The 13,614-nt window shown below is 37.4% G+C and overlaps 1 protein-coding gene across 2 annotated transcripts; it reads right to left on the minus strand.

Annotated features, from left to right (window-relative positions):
• Positions 1-2,381: 2,381 nt before the first annotated feature.
• Positions 2,382-12,184, minus strand: LOC149242778 (zinc finger CCCH domain-containing protein ZFN-like). 2 transcript variants are annotated; one of them, XR_016246672.1, is made up of 8 exons: positions 11,759-12,184; positions 8,147-8,313; positions 7,575-7,637; positions 7,089-7,208; positions 6,441-6,737; positions 5,425-5,778; positions 2,800-4,140; positions 2,382-2,678 (listed from the first exon to the last, which is right to left on the minus strand). XR_016246672.1 is itself a non-coding variant. In XM_089374316.1 (7 exons), the coding sequence occupies exons 1-7, from the start codon at positions 11,871-11,873 to the stop codon at positions 3,850-3,852; spliced, it is 1,407 nt and encodes a 468-aa protein (XP_089230442.1). In that variant the 5' UTR covers positions 11,874-12,184; the 3' UTR covers positions 2,382-3,849. The 2 variants fall into 2 exon arrangements, 1 of the variants encoding a protein (XP_089230442.1); XM_089374316.1 differs by having other exon boundaries at positions 2,382-4,140.
• Positions 12,185-13,614: the final 1,430 nt, after the last annotated feature.

Raw genomic sequence — 13,614 nt, forward strand, 5'->3', positions numbered from 1 at the left:
ATTATGCTCTACTCCATAAATTATATTTGCACAAACAAGACTTATTATCCCCCATTGCATAAATCATATTGCAGAAACAATTTGTTACAAAGATGAACCTCACTTATCCAAACAAAGCCAGGGTTACAAAGATGAACCTCATTTATCCAAACCAACCAGTGATGTGAACCAAATAGCACTAGGATTATATAAACCATGGAAGCCTCAACCTCCTCTACCAATTGTCCAAGAAGCTTTGAAGTTTATCCCAATTTGGGAGATGAAGCTTATTCCATACTTAGTCTATGAATGAAGGGGATAATGGGAGCAGCTACATTACACTAAAAATCCCTCATTTGTTGTTGTGACTTCATTCTTTCTAACAATGTATAATAAATGGATATGAATATTTTTAAAATATACAAATAGCCATTCACCTTAACCTCTTTTACTTGAATCATGCACCATAAAATTTTTATGCATAGCTTCTAATTAGGATCATTATAATAATTAAAATACTTTCTGATTTTAAAAAAATTAACTATCGTCCAAGGGGTCTTGGAGAGATGATGATAAAGCGCTCTGTTAAGACACTCCTTGATATGAAATTGCGAGTTCAATTCCCTGCCCAAATCAAGATGATATATTGGACATGATGAAGATATAGTGTTCCCTGCCCAAATCAAGATGATATATTGGACATGATGAAGATGTAATGCTACCAAACTTACCAAAAAAATAACTACCATTTTAACAAAAACATTTTTATTTCCTCCCTTATCAGAAAAAAAAACATGATAAAAATATAGTCCTAACAAACTTACCAAAAAAATTATTATCATTTTAACACTTCGATCAACTGAATATAAACTGAATAATCTTATCTTCATATATTAATACTTCACCATATGAATATTTCTGTATAAAGTCCCAAAATTATAACATGAATAATCTTATCTTCATATATTAATACTTCACCATATGAATATTTTTGTATTCTTGGAGTGTTTTAGTAATCAAAATACTCTTTCTGATTTTCCAAAATTAACTAACCTTAAAATTTATTTATTTGGATAACTCTAAACTAAATAATCTGATGCAGAACCGTAAATTGAATCATCTCAGATACTTTCATTTGTTATCAACCTTTTTCATAAAATATTATTTATCACATCCTAAATTTATTTTCTCCTTTCCACTTTTTGAGATATTATTAACCTCATTCTATATTAACCTTTTTGGAAGTTATTACATAAACTATTATTAAAATATTATTTTAATGTGTCTACTTACTTTTCCCTTTCTCAAAGTTTATCGTGTTTAGTTTCTTTTCACTTTCCGAAATATATACTTTCTTCCACCTATTAAGACACTAAATACTATTTTATCAAGGGCCAACTTTTTTCTTTCCACTTTTCAAATATGTTTTCTTAGGCACTTGGATGTTCTGAACTCTATTTATTGTCCAGTTTGAAGATACATTTTCTTCGGTTTTTGGAATGTAGTTTATCTGAGACTTGCATTATTCTCAAGAGTTTTCGGAAGTAAATCTACATAAACTAGCATATTAAAGTTCGATTAATTTCAATGAAAAGGATGTAGTGGTCAGGGTGTGAAGATTCTTTGTTGATTCTCTTGGTTCGGAGGTGGATAGCTACAAAGGCCCTTTTTATGAGAGTTGGATTATCTCATCTTTCTATGATGGGTTAACTTTGCTTAGACAGCAGAGATCCATCCAACCAACCCAATAAGAGAAGGCAAGAAGATAAACAAATAAATATACCCATCTCATATCATATTGAGTTGAAGGTCAAGTGAATTCAGTTCAGCCTTTTCTGCAACATATGAGCATTGTGTGTTCTGATTGATATAATACTATTTTCCTTTTTGGGCTAAAGAGAACATTTGGCCTAGGAAACAATTCTCGCATTCTGTGCTATGCCCCAAACCCAATAAATACCAACAATGGATGCAATGCTTGCCCAAATAAGTACATTTATACGTATCCTGAATGAAATTGAGTCTGGAAGTTGAAGTACATTTGTAGGTATCCTGCATGAAATTGGGTGTCGAGAAAGTTAAGTTATTCGTTGTCAAATGCATTCACATAATTCAAAGTTAACACACACTACCTAAATTCAAAATAATTACAAATATTTATTTTGCTTTCTACATTCTTAAAAAACTATTTTTGATAATCAGCATAGGTTTCCACATGACTCTACCGACAAATGTATATATCAGTATCCATCAACAGAGACTGTCTCAAGTTTGAAAACCTAATACTTTTCCCCCAAAATAAATAATTATCCATTTATAGCCCTCAAGCTTATGAATGTACGGAATACTAAAAGGATTGCACCATTCAAAAGACCTGTATTGCCAAGAAATGTAGCCCCTAGTATGAAATACCTCATGAATCATGACTCTAAAAATATTATTATCCAAACCTGAGAAGTGTTTCTCAATTTTTCATGGATCCAAAGCAGAAAAATAGCATACATTTAAAATGGATATTTCTAACTGGAGTTTCTCAAATGTCAAGAGTTCCAACTGTTTGATCAAAGCTCTCCCCTGAGACTTGCAGAGGAGAGAATCTACCAGTTGTCTCTAAAATATGAATTGGTTCTGGTGCTCATTCCAATTCTATGCTTCAACAAAGCTGTTGTCAAGAATACGAAAGCTGGAATTTCACAGGTCTGGAAGACACATCATTCAAAGCCATAACCGATGAGTCACCAACTTCTCAAAGCCAGATCAGTTCTGCATAAAAAATAAATGAAGACATCAAAGCCAACCAATATGCAGAATGAAGATTACCTTGACCAATTGAAGAATATGAAGCCATTCAATGCTTCCAGTAAATGTGCTCATGTCGCCAACTAGGTTGCATTGAGTCAAGGCTTGAGCATAAGAACTTGGAAGATGAATGTATGATGGAAGGGACTACTAAAAAATACTGCAGACAAAGAAAGACCAACTAGACCCCAGTAATTTCAAGGTGCATTTGATAATGCAGAATAAATAAAATAATAGCACTTAGATTGTACAGATGATAACTAAAAGGAAGGATGCTGACAAGTAGATAGAGGTGAACTTACATGGCTTGAGCACAAAATGGCATCTAGTGAAAGGCCACTGATGACAAGGACAATAAAATCACAGGCATTAACAGTAACTAGAGAACAAAGTAGTAAGGACGTCCCTAAATCAAGTTACAGAGAGAACTGTCAAGGATAATGGTTTCCAATGGAATGTACAAACCAATCAAACCAAATTCACTAATTACAAGCCTAAAAGGAGAAAATAAGCATAGTAGGACACAGGATGCATTTGACATAATAGCATTAGAAACTGGAGAAATCTAGCACATAGGCTGAAAGCTACAATGCTGAACAGTAAACAGAGGCAAGCCTCACAAGGAAGTTATTGATTGAGACTACAGAAGGACCTGGCAGAAGCAATGTTTATGAAAGTCAAGGGACTTAAGAAGACCACCCAAAAGAGGAAGAGAAATGTGTGCCTTGATCAACACGGAAAAAAGCATCTTTCTTTTCATAGGAGGAAACAAAGGCTAATGAAATTTCTAGTTACAATGAAATTCATCCAGCCTTGTCCAACGCAAACTGGTGACTTTGACAATTATGAAGAGCTTCATTATGTTCATCATATTCCAAACAGCTCTGGTCACAACTATCATGAAGAAATTATCTGCTGCTTATTGGTCAAGAACCTGAACAGACAATGTTAGTGTGGCTTATGCACCCAGTTGACAGAATAGACAGCTGGTTCACGTTTAAAGTTTAAACCAGTGGAGCCTGTCAACCTTGCAAAAAAGTAAAGCCAACTTTTCTTCTTGAAGTGGAAACATTATGCATCTGGCCCTAAATTTTCAACACCAGATGACTGCTGACAAGCTTCTGCTGTAGAAGTGTGTTCTATAGACTTTCCTCCACCAGAATCCACAACCGAGTCTGAAGACAAAGGACCTGAAGCAAAAGTAGCTGATGCAGATCCTATCTGATGACGACCAACCGGAATATCAATTGGTGAAGAGATTGACTGACTGTAACTAGAGTGTCCCATGGGATGATCAAATTTACAGGTTGGTCCAAACTTGCAGATACCATAACGAGAGAAGAACATGCATACTGGGGCCCCCTGTTTAATCACATGAACCAGAGAGAGGTTCAGAATGACAAAGAAAGAGACACGTGAATGGTACAATATTTATGGGGGCAACAAATGCAACATAGACAGTGAGAATAAGTGTACCCACATTAACCATGATGCAATTATGTTAGGTATATTCCAAAATTGAACAAGCACACCAGTTTTTCAGTCTAACTTTAAGCCTGGTTAATTATGATGTATCAAAATAAGTAAAAATTTCAGTTTAACCTCCAAACTTTGCCTGAAAGACCTGACAATCCTAAACTGATGCATTCAAATCCTTGTACTGTTCATGCAGTTGTTGAAGACCTTAGTGAAACCATCTCTTAGCTCTGGTGTTTCAGTTATATGTGTTCATCAAAGGAATCATGCAACATTGAGAATTGCACATTTCAAGTCAAAGGTTTTCTTGATGGCTTGGTATAACTATTAATATGACACAGGTAAAACATCCAAAGGAAGGTTATTGAATGCAATGCATGGTAGAGCAACTTCCAAAGTTGCAAAGAAATATGTTACAAGAAAGCAACAAAGGCAGTTTCTTTTAACTTGCTACTAACACTCTCATCACAAATGGGAAACATTTAAGCAGGGCAAACTGAAAATAAACTATCTCACCTCATCCCAAGAAAATGCATAAGAGCTTAGGACGCTATGCATTAAACATGAGCAATTTCAAATCAAGATCAGGCATGAACAATCTACTTCCAATTCTAAAAAAAATTAAACCAGAACAAAATGGAAAAACAGCAAAATATTAGAGGTCGTAGAGGTACACGATTTGGAATGGGAATGATCCTCTCTCTAGGATGATGGTATCTACACATCATGCCAAAGTTATATTTGCTCATCCAAGAAATCATGCAACACTGACAATTGCATGTTTCAAGTCAAAGGTTTTTTTAATGGTTGGATATAATTCTTAATATGACATGGGTAAAACATCCAAAAGAAGGTTATTGAATGCAGTACAGCATAAGAGCAAATTCCAAGCTGCAAAGAAACATGTCAGAAGAAAGCATCAAAAGAAAGCATCAAAAGTAGTTTTTGTTAACATGCTACTAGGACTCTCATCACAAATGAAGAACATTAAGCAGGGAAAATGGAATGGAATATAAACTATCACATCTCATCCCAAGCAAATGCATAAGAGCATAGAATCCCTTGCATTCAACATGAACAACTTTAAATCAAGATCAGGCATGAAAATCGACCTACAATTCTAAAAGAAAAATTAAAACAGAACAAAATGTAATACAAGCAAAATCTTACAGGTCGCAGAGGTAAGCCAACAGAATTGAGGACACAGTTTGGAATAGGAATGATCCTCTCTTTAGGATGATGGTATCTACAGGTCATGCCAAATTTACAGTCGCCTGTCTTCATGTAGAACTGACATTCTTGCTGACCAGGCCTTTCAGGGAACATACTTTCCCTCTGGGCACTGCTCGATGGCAATTGTAACGTTGGAGGCCCCATGCCTGGAGATCCAGGTGGAAAAGAAGAAAAGGTACCCTGAATTCCAGAGGCCATTGGATCTGTTTGGGATGTGGGCCCATAGACCAAACCTGCTCCTATTGCTTGTTGCTGACCATCTGAAGATGAAATTGAACCCACCTGTCCTTGCTGCAAGTAAAGAGGAAAAAAAAACTTGAGGTTAGAAAGAATGGAATGGTCTCTAAATGATATGCTCTCCAACTGAGACACGTACCCATGACAACTTGCAAATTAAGGTGATTGCTACAAGTCAAAGTCTTGGCTACTGTGAATTAGGCAGCACTCTAGACTCTAGATATTAATATTGCAAATATCCAATAAAAGATGCGATGTAATCATGTAACTAATAAACACCATGACAACCATCAATACTCATTGCATACTGTAACAAGAACAAAGGACACAATTGATCTACAGTCTGCGCATACAACAAATGCAATAAATTAATATAGTTTGCATCTCACAGCCTCAAGAATCGAGACCACAACAAAAAGAAAATGTGCAAAAGCAAGCTACAAACAAATCTCAGCTCAGGGCATAAATGTGGGTTAGTTCAAATATAAAGTACAACAAATGCAAGAATCTTCTTTGCTTCGTTCATCTTAGTTCCTTATCACCGGAAAGCACAACCAGGAAGAATAACAATCTTCCCAATTGCTATGCCAAGAAAGAAAACCTTTAAAAATTCCCCAAACTAAAAATCATGCGACTAGCAAATTTAATAATAAAGAAAAAAATATTAAATATAAATAAATAGCCAACTTGTCTGAGCAATTAGAGGAAAAGCTTACAGGATATGTACTCCAGCTAGGAACTGGCACTATTCCTTGAGGAAGGATCAATGGTGTATAACTAGAAGGGCCTTGCCAGCGAGGGCTCTGAATAAACGACGCCCTTTGCATTGGCCATGTTTGCAGACTTCCTGGATAGGCTTGAGGGCCAGGAGTTGTTGGAGATTGTACAGGTGTGAAAAGTGAAGACCCACGCACTGGAACTAATGGACCAACTGGTGGTGGATGATGGAATTTACAAGTAGCACCATACTTGCACTGTCCTGTTCTCAAATAGTATGCACACTCCTTTTCATTCTGTACAACAGTAAATAATATCAATGAGATGTTCACATGAGCAATGTAACATTTTCTAAATATGCAATAATATTACAATCACAGTAAAGGAAGTTGGGGATGCCAGAAAGCCAGGTCCCAAGTGTTAACCAAGCAAGTGTTGTTTAGAAACAAGATTCATGGATTATGTTGGGCCATATTTCCCACATCACTCATTATATAACTCAAGATACATTTCTACTCAAATCTATGTATAGTACATGAATTTAGTCATGGGACAAAAACCAATTGCAATATCAAAAGAGAAAATACTATATTTAACGTAAATAATATTCACTTAATTGATCCGCATAAAGAAGATGGACTACAAACCGGGCGTATTGGGTAGCCTAGGACATTTATTGCTGCCCGTCCTGTGCTTCCTGCTTTATCTCTTGGATGATGGAACTTGCATGTAGCACCAAATTTGCAAGTTCCCGTCTTCAAATAATACTACATAAGACAATTCAAGACATATTACAACGAAAGATGAGACATAGGATTATCTAAAGTATAACAAAACACAAGATGGAATCTAGATAATGAAACAAGAAAGAAATTAATTAATTCTCTCTATAGTCATTCTCACGTTACAAGCCAGATATAAGAAAATGCCCAATCAAAAAGTGGTATAGACACCATAATATGATAGAAATGATAGATATCTGGTGGAAAATATAGGGCTTTTCAAGTTGCAGAAACAATTGTTTTGGCTATAAAATCCTCCAAACAATAAGAAAATAGTTAAGAGGAATGATACAATGTTATGAAAAAAAACAGTATAACCTTTACTTCCAATGTAAGTCAGCAAATTAATACCTGGCATTCAGGTTGACCTAATCTTTCAGGATACTCGCCTTTATTTCTTGCAGCTGCTGCAGCCTAGCATGTCACATTAAGCAAACCAGAAAATTCACATTTTTATCACAAAAATGAAAAATATTATAATAAAATGATATACTACACTATTATTGAGATCCCTAACCTATCATTGGGGGATGTGGAAATGAAATCACAGAGGATTGCAAATGTTAACCCTAGTTCATTATAAAGTAGACCAATCCCACAGGGCTCACTTCCAACAGTCTTGAGACTGCTATTAACAGTATGACAGATTACTCATTACCAACTAGTAGATAGAAGGAAATATCAGTATTCTAATAATATGTAACAACCTGCAAGAAGCAAGGCTTGGTACTAGCATTTCATGTTAACTGCACAGAGAAAATTTAACTAGTTTATCTTAACAATCTGTGAGAACTGCCCAAAGTACTAAGGTCGTAAACATTGCAGTTCTATCCAAGTTTACCATATACATACAACTGATTAGGTAAAGCCCTGGTCAAATTCAAATTAGGGAGATAGCAAGAGAACCAAAGGGGCGAAAATACCTGCTTCCTGTTTGGAGGATGGTTAAACCGACAGCTCATGCCAAAGCCACAAAGTCCAGTCCGCATGTAATATGTGCAGTCAGGTTCACCGGGCCTTTCTGGATAAGAACCAATTTCTGGCTCCAAACTCTCATGCTGTTGTTGCAGAGTCATTTGCCACATAGCCTCTGCAATATATAATTTTCATTGTAAGACTACATTCTGATGAGATTACACAATAATATGGAGAAAATACTAAATGTCACATGTATCCATGTTATGATGCACCATAGTAGATACCCAGGAGCCCGAGGTGTGATACCCACAACCCAATTAAATATAAATTTATAATATACCACTGCTCACATATCACTGAATAAGGTGACTTGCATAACTCTTAATACTTATTATTTGTGTTATATTCTAACAGCCAGATTACTCCACCTATGATTTGACATCCTATTACAGTGTACCATTTTTGATGTCAAAATCCCAAAAACCAACCCACTTAGGACCACTTCAAACCTACTGTTAAGGTAACATGGAGAGTAAAACATGTGGCTAAGCGCTCTTGACAGCTGATAAGATCAACCACTTGTTTGCACTATACCTGAAAGTTGACGACAGGAAGAATTCGGCAATAGCAAAGCACTAACCACTAGTGACTAGAGAAATCCATCACTACACCAAACCTACTTACATCACTTGACAACCAGAGAAAAGACTTCATACTATTTGAATCCAACCACTAGTAAATCCACCAATTGTAGGAAGTACTATGACATTGAGCCAATCCTGACATTACAAATCATGACTAGTGGTACCAATATTAACATAAACCTGCATACCACACTCCCTCAGAACAACCTTAAACAAAACCATTCAATTTGTGTAAATTGCAGAGTTAGAACCTGGTAGGCTAACTCAAGTGGTCGAGTGCTTTGTGCTTCATGCACAAGTTCTGAGAGTCAATTCCCCAGGCTGGCTGCCTCTGTGGTGTGCCTGTAGGTTCAGGCAACATACTCATCCCTGATGGGTTTGCACTTGGTACCATCTGTGAATGGGAGTAAGTTCTCAGAAATTTCCCTACGATGTTTTCTTTGGAAAAAATTGCAAAGTTGATTACTTAGAAGTTGGAACACTATATTTCTGAAACCCTTAACAACCTTTGCAACCTTGCCCTTGCTAACAGCAGATTAGATCAATGCCCTCATTTAACTTTACAATGTCAAATTACAACCCACTGACCATTTTAGCAAACCCATTGCAACCACGAATTCCAAGCGAGATTAATATTACCACAGACAATTCATCAGTTGCAACAAAGTAACTGCTAGGTAAAACACATTTTAGATGAGACGGCACATTTAATCTACAGTGCATCCCACTAAACAGTTGTTGAAAAATGTTTCCAGCTTAGACACCTGTTTCACTCTTATGAGAATTCCACTCAGAACTGTTCATCAAGCTCGCAGCCACCAAACCCAGTTCAGATAGTAGCCTGTCTGGTGTATTTTTACCAAAGTTGCCCTTGAGCTTCATCAATTGCAATCAATTCACTGCTACTAAATCTTGCCAGGTGCATTTCAGCAATGGCAATGCACCAACATCTACGGCAACACATATCATATTATCCACCCAGAGCACCCCTAACTCAAATTTTACACTTTGTGAGCAACCCACTACCTGCCAAACCAAATCTATTTCGGATTTCATTGATTGCAAAATCCACAAAACAATAGAACAGGAAAAGTCCAAGGGGTTAGCTTTGCCAATGTTGCTGGGGATTTGGCTAGTTCTGTGCCAACAAATGCCCAGTTCAAATTACCCTGGGTTAGGCAAAGCAGTCTACACCAACAGGTTTACTAGGGGTGCCATCCAGGAACATGGGAAGCATCCCTTGGGTTTCCCCACAGGGCTTTCCTTAGAAAAAAAAAAAAAACACTAGGCCAGAGCTAATTTTCTCAGTACACTTTATCAATCACAACCCACAACTATGAGGTCAATTCCTTTTGTGATCCAATGCCCAGTGGACTTTTACCAATGACAACCCACAACCATCAAGTCAAATATTTTTGAGATTTAATGCCCAGTGCACTTTATCAACAGTACAACCCACTAAACACTAGACCTGCTCATTCTCAGATTAACTACCTATTAGTAATTACACTATTCTGATATTGCGAGGAACACTTCATCATAGCAACCAACAAGGAAATCCTGGAAATGTCTATGAAAAGTCGTTTACATTGTCACCAAATGCATACCCCTGAATTTTATCAATTGCAATCCAGCTAAAATTAAAACCAATCCAACTCATCCTCTCCACGTTAACTAACATTGCCCATGTCTAATCTTCCTTATAGAAATCTAAGCACAGATTGTCTGGTTACTATGTACAGTCTCCCGCAATGATTGAGAAGTTTCCAAAAAATAGACGTCCATAAACTAACGAATATCTTCGCCAATAAAAACCAGCAAGGAAATGTTTGATTAAAAAACCAATCGCGTAATTATCAAAATTTATCCCCGCATTTTATCGATTGCAACGCACCTACAACTAGAACCAACCAAGTCCATCCCCAGCATATTAATAAACATCACCCATGTCTGAGCTCCCTTGCGGCAATCCAAGCGCAGATTTCTCATTAATGCATAGACCCTCTAACATTGTTGGAGAGCCCGGGAAGTCTCCCTGATATAAAATGTCAGATAAAGCGCCAATTGCATTATCAACAAGATCCACCCGTTCACATTTATCAATTGAAATCTACCAAACACTAGATCCAACTCAACTCATTCCCTCCATGTTAATTAGCATCGCTGATATCCAAGATCACTAGTGGAAATAAAGCCCAAATAGCACTTTTCACAGTTTAAGGAACATTCTAATTCCATCAACAGGGGAATTCCAGTTGCCACGCTTTGTTCGCAATCCCCACTCATGACTCGAACAATTCCATCTCATTACTTCCAACCCCCTGAACACATTATCTGGAAGACTCTGGCTTTTGGGCCAACAAAGCTCAGAGCTCAAACATAACTCCATGCTTACCCAGGCACTCCCTGCGGCCTGGATTATCTCAAGTCCTAACCACGGATTTTCAATTGCGCCCACTAAACCCAGGCTCAAGCCCACAACCTCATCAACTCCCATTCTCTGCTCAATTGCACCCACTAACCCCAATCTCAAACCCACCACCCCATCAATTCCCAGCCTCTTCTCAATGAACCCAATGAGATCTGAACCATCGACGCCGATTACGCTAATTTCTATACATGGACTCTTAGCCCAAAGCCACTTCATCAATTGCCATCCATGGACCCCCAGCACAAAACCATTTCATCAACTACAATCCCCTACCATCCCAAACCCATTCCACACATTATGTAACAAATGCTCCTACCTATACAATCATCCACTAGCAACAAATGCTTGAAGCCACATAATCCCAACCCCCATAACCCAAACCCGGTTCCCATCCATCCCAATTCACACCCTAACTATACTAGCAAACTGACCCAACAATGCCTATCCAATACCATTGAATAATGCAAACAAATTCAATCAAAAACCCCCCAATTCAATCTCATCACACCGCAATTTCAATTCATCATCTCAGCCACACATACCTTCAACTCCAGCAATCTCTGCTCTCGGCCTCCCATGCTGCTGCCAGCCATCAGGATCGATCACCAAACCCCGCTGCCTCGCAAAACCGCCTTGCATTGCCGCATTGTAATCCATCAAACCCTGTACAATTGTAAACCGAAAAAAGCAAAACCGCTATACCACAAACACCATGTTTCTCTGTTTCTCCTCCAATTCGGGATCAAAAAGGCTCCTTGAAAACGAAATCTCACTCTTCACAGGCTTCTGCAGATGGGTTTTGCCTCATCCCACAGATCGATCTGATTAAAAAAATTCGTTAAAAAATAATCAAACAATGGCGTCCTCTCCACAGAGGAGCTTTGCCTTCCGAGGAGAGGAATCCATTCATTCATTCATTCATCTCACTTTGTCCGCTTTTTCTTCGCCCAAACCGCGCGGTGAAACCGCGCGTCAATAATTACCGAGACATAAAGGTTCGAAAAGAGGTTTTTTTTTAAGGCGGTTTTATGTGGAAAACCGCGTTTAAGGAACCTGGACTGTGTCCGTGCCATTAAAAGCCGCCTTGCCCACGCGTGCAAAGTGTCGCGGCCAGTACTTTCGCTTCAGTGGAATGGACGGTTCGTAACCCACCACGTAGGATCTCCTTGGGAATCGACGGCTTCGGACAGCTTTCTTGTTGTTATTCTTGCTTTTTTCTTTTTAGGAATTTATGAGGTGGGGGATTTTCCTCCTCTAAATTAAAAATATCTAATTTTTTAATATATTTTAATAAAAATATCTTATTTTAATATTGTGTAATAAACTATTGAAGTTGTTTAAGATGATGTGTGCCTGTGGGAAATGTTGTGTTTAGGGGTTATTTCGAGTCGTTATTATGACGATAAGATTATATATTGGGGAATTTTTAGAATTAGTTCAGTTGGTCGAGTTTTCGTTGTTAAAGCATTTTTGTTATTGAAAGGTTACGAGTTCAATTTTCTCGACACTTTTTAAGTTAGGTTTTGTGATAGAGTCGGTAGGAAAAAAAAAAAATTGATAAATCTGTGTGCTCTTGGAGTCCAACGGCATGATTGAGTCAGCAAGAAGTAAAATCTTTTGGAAAGATTTGCCTCATCTTGGAATCAGGTTTCGTAGTTGAGTCGGTTGGAAGTAATCCTTTTGGATAGATCTACCTAGTATAAATATTTTGTGGATGTATAGTCATTGATCTTCGAGGACCGTGAACCACATACAAAAGGAAAAAAGAAAAAAAATCATTGTATTGAAGATGCAGTGAATTGACAAGCTCTCCAATTTAAGTGTAATAGTCATGTATAAAGTTTTATTAAGTGTAACTAAGAAATTTTATGAATCAAATATCTCGAATTTCAATAAGATGTTGGTTATTTGAATTTTGAATCATAGTTAATGATATTAGAACTTTTCTCTACGGTAGCAAAAGGTCGGAAAGAAGAAATAGAATAAAACATATTATTTTTCAATCGAGGAAAACTAAATGGGCATCAAATTTGCAAGTATATTTTGTATATGAAAATATAATTTTTATTCAATTTTTTAACAAAATGGTGATTTTTCTTTGATAAAAAAAACAAAAACAATCGGCCTGGAGTATGCCGTAAAACTGCTTCTGCTTGGCTAAGAGCTCGTCTTCCTCGGACGTAAGGAAACAGGTTAACAGCCCAAGACCCAGAGGCATCTGGCAGGAGTGAAAGCCTGCTCCCTTACGGACCACCAGCGGGTTATTACAGGTGGCGTGGTTTTCCTTGATAACGGTGATGAGTCAAATCGACATTCGCGGATAGCAGCCAGAGATGGCTGTCCTCACTGTTGGTTTGACACCTGAGTTTGATAGGTTTTGCCACCTTCGGAAAAAAAA

This window comes from Pinus tabuliformis, chromosome 8, assembly GCF_031772625.1.
Source record: "Pinus tabuliformis cultivar Carrire ecotype Pingquan chromosome 8, CPIR1, whole genome shotgun sequence".
Taxonomy (NCBI): Eukaryota; Viridiplantae; Streptophyta; class Pinopsida; order Pinales; family Pinaceae; genus Pinus; species Pinus tabuliformis.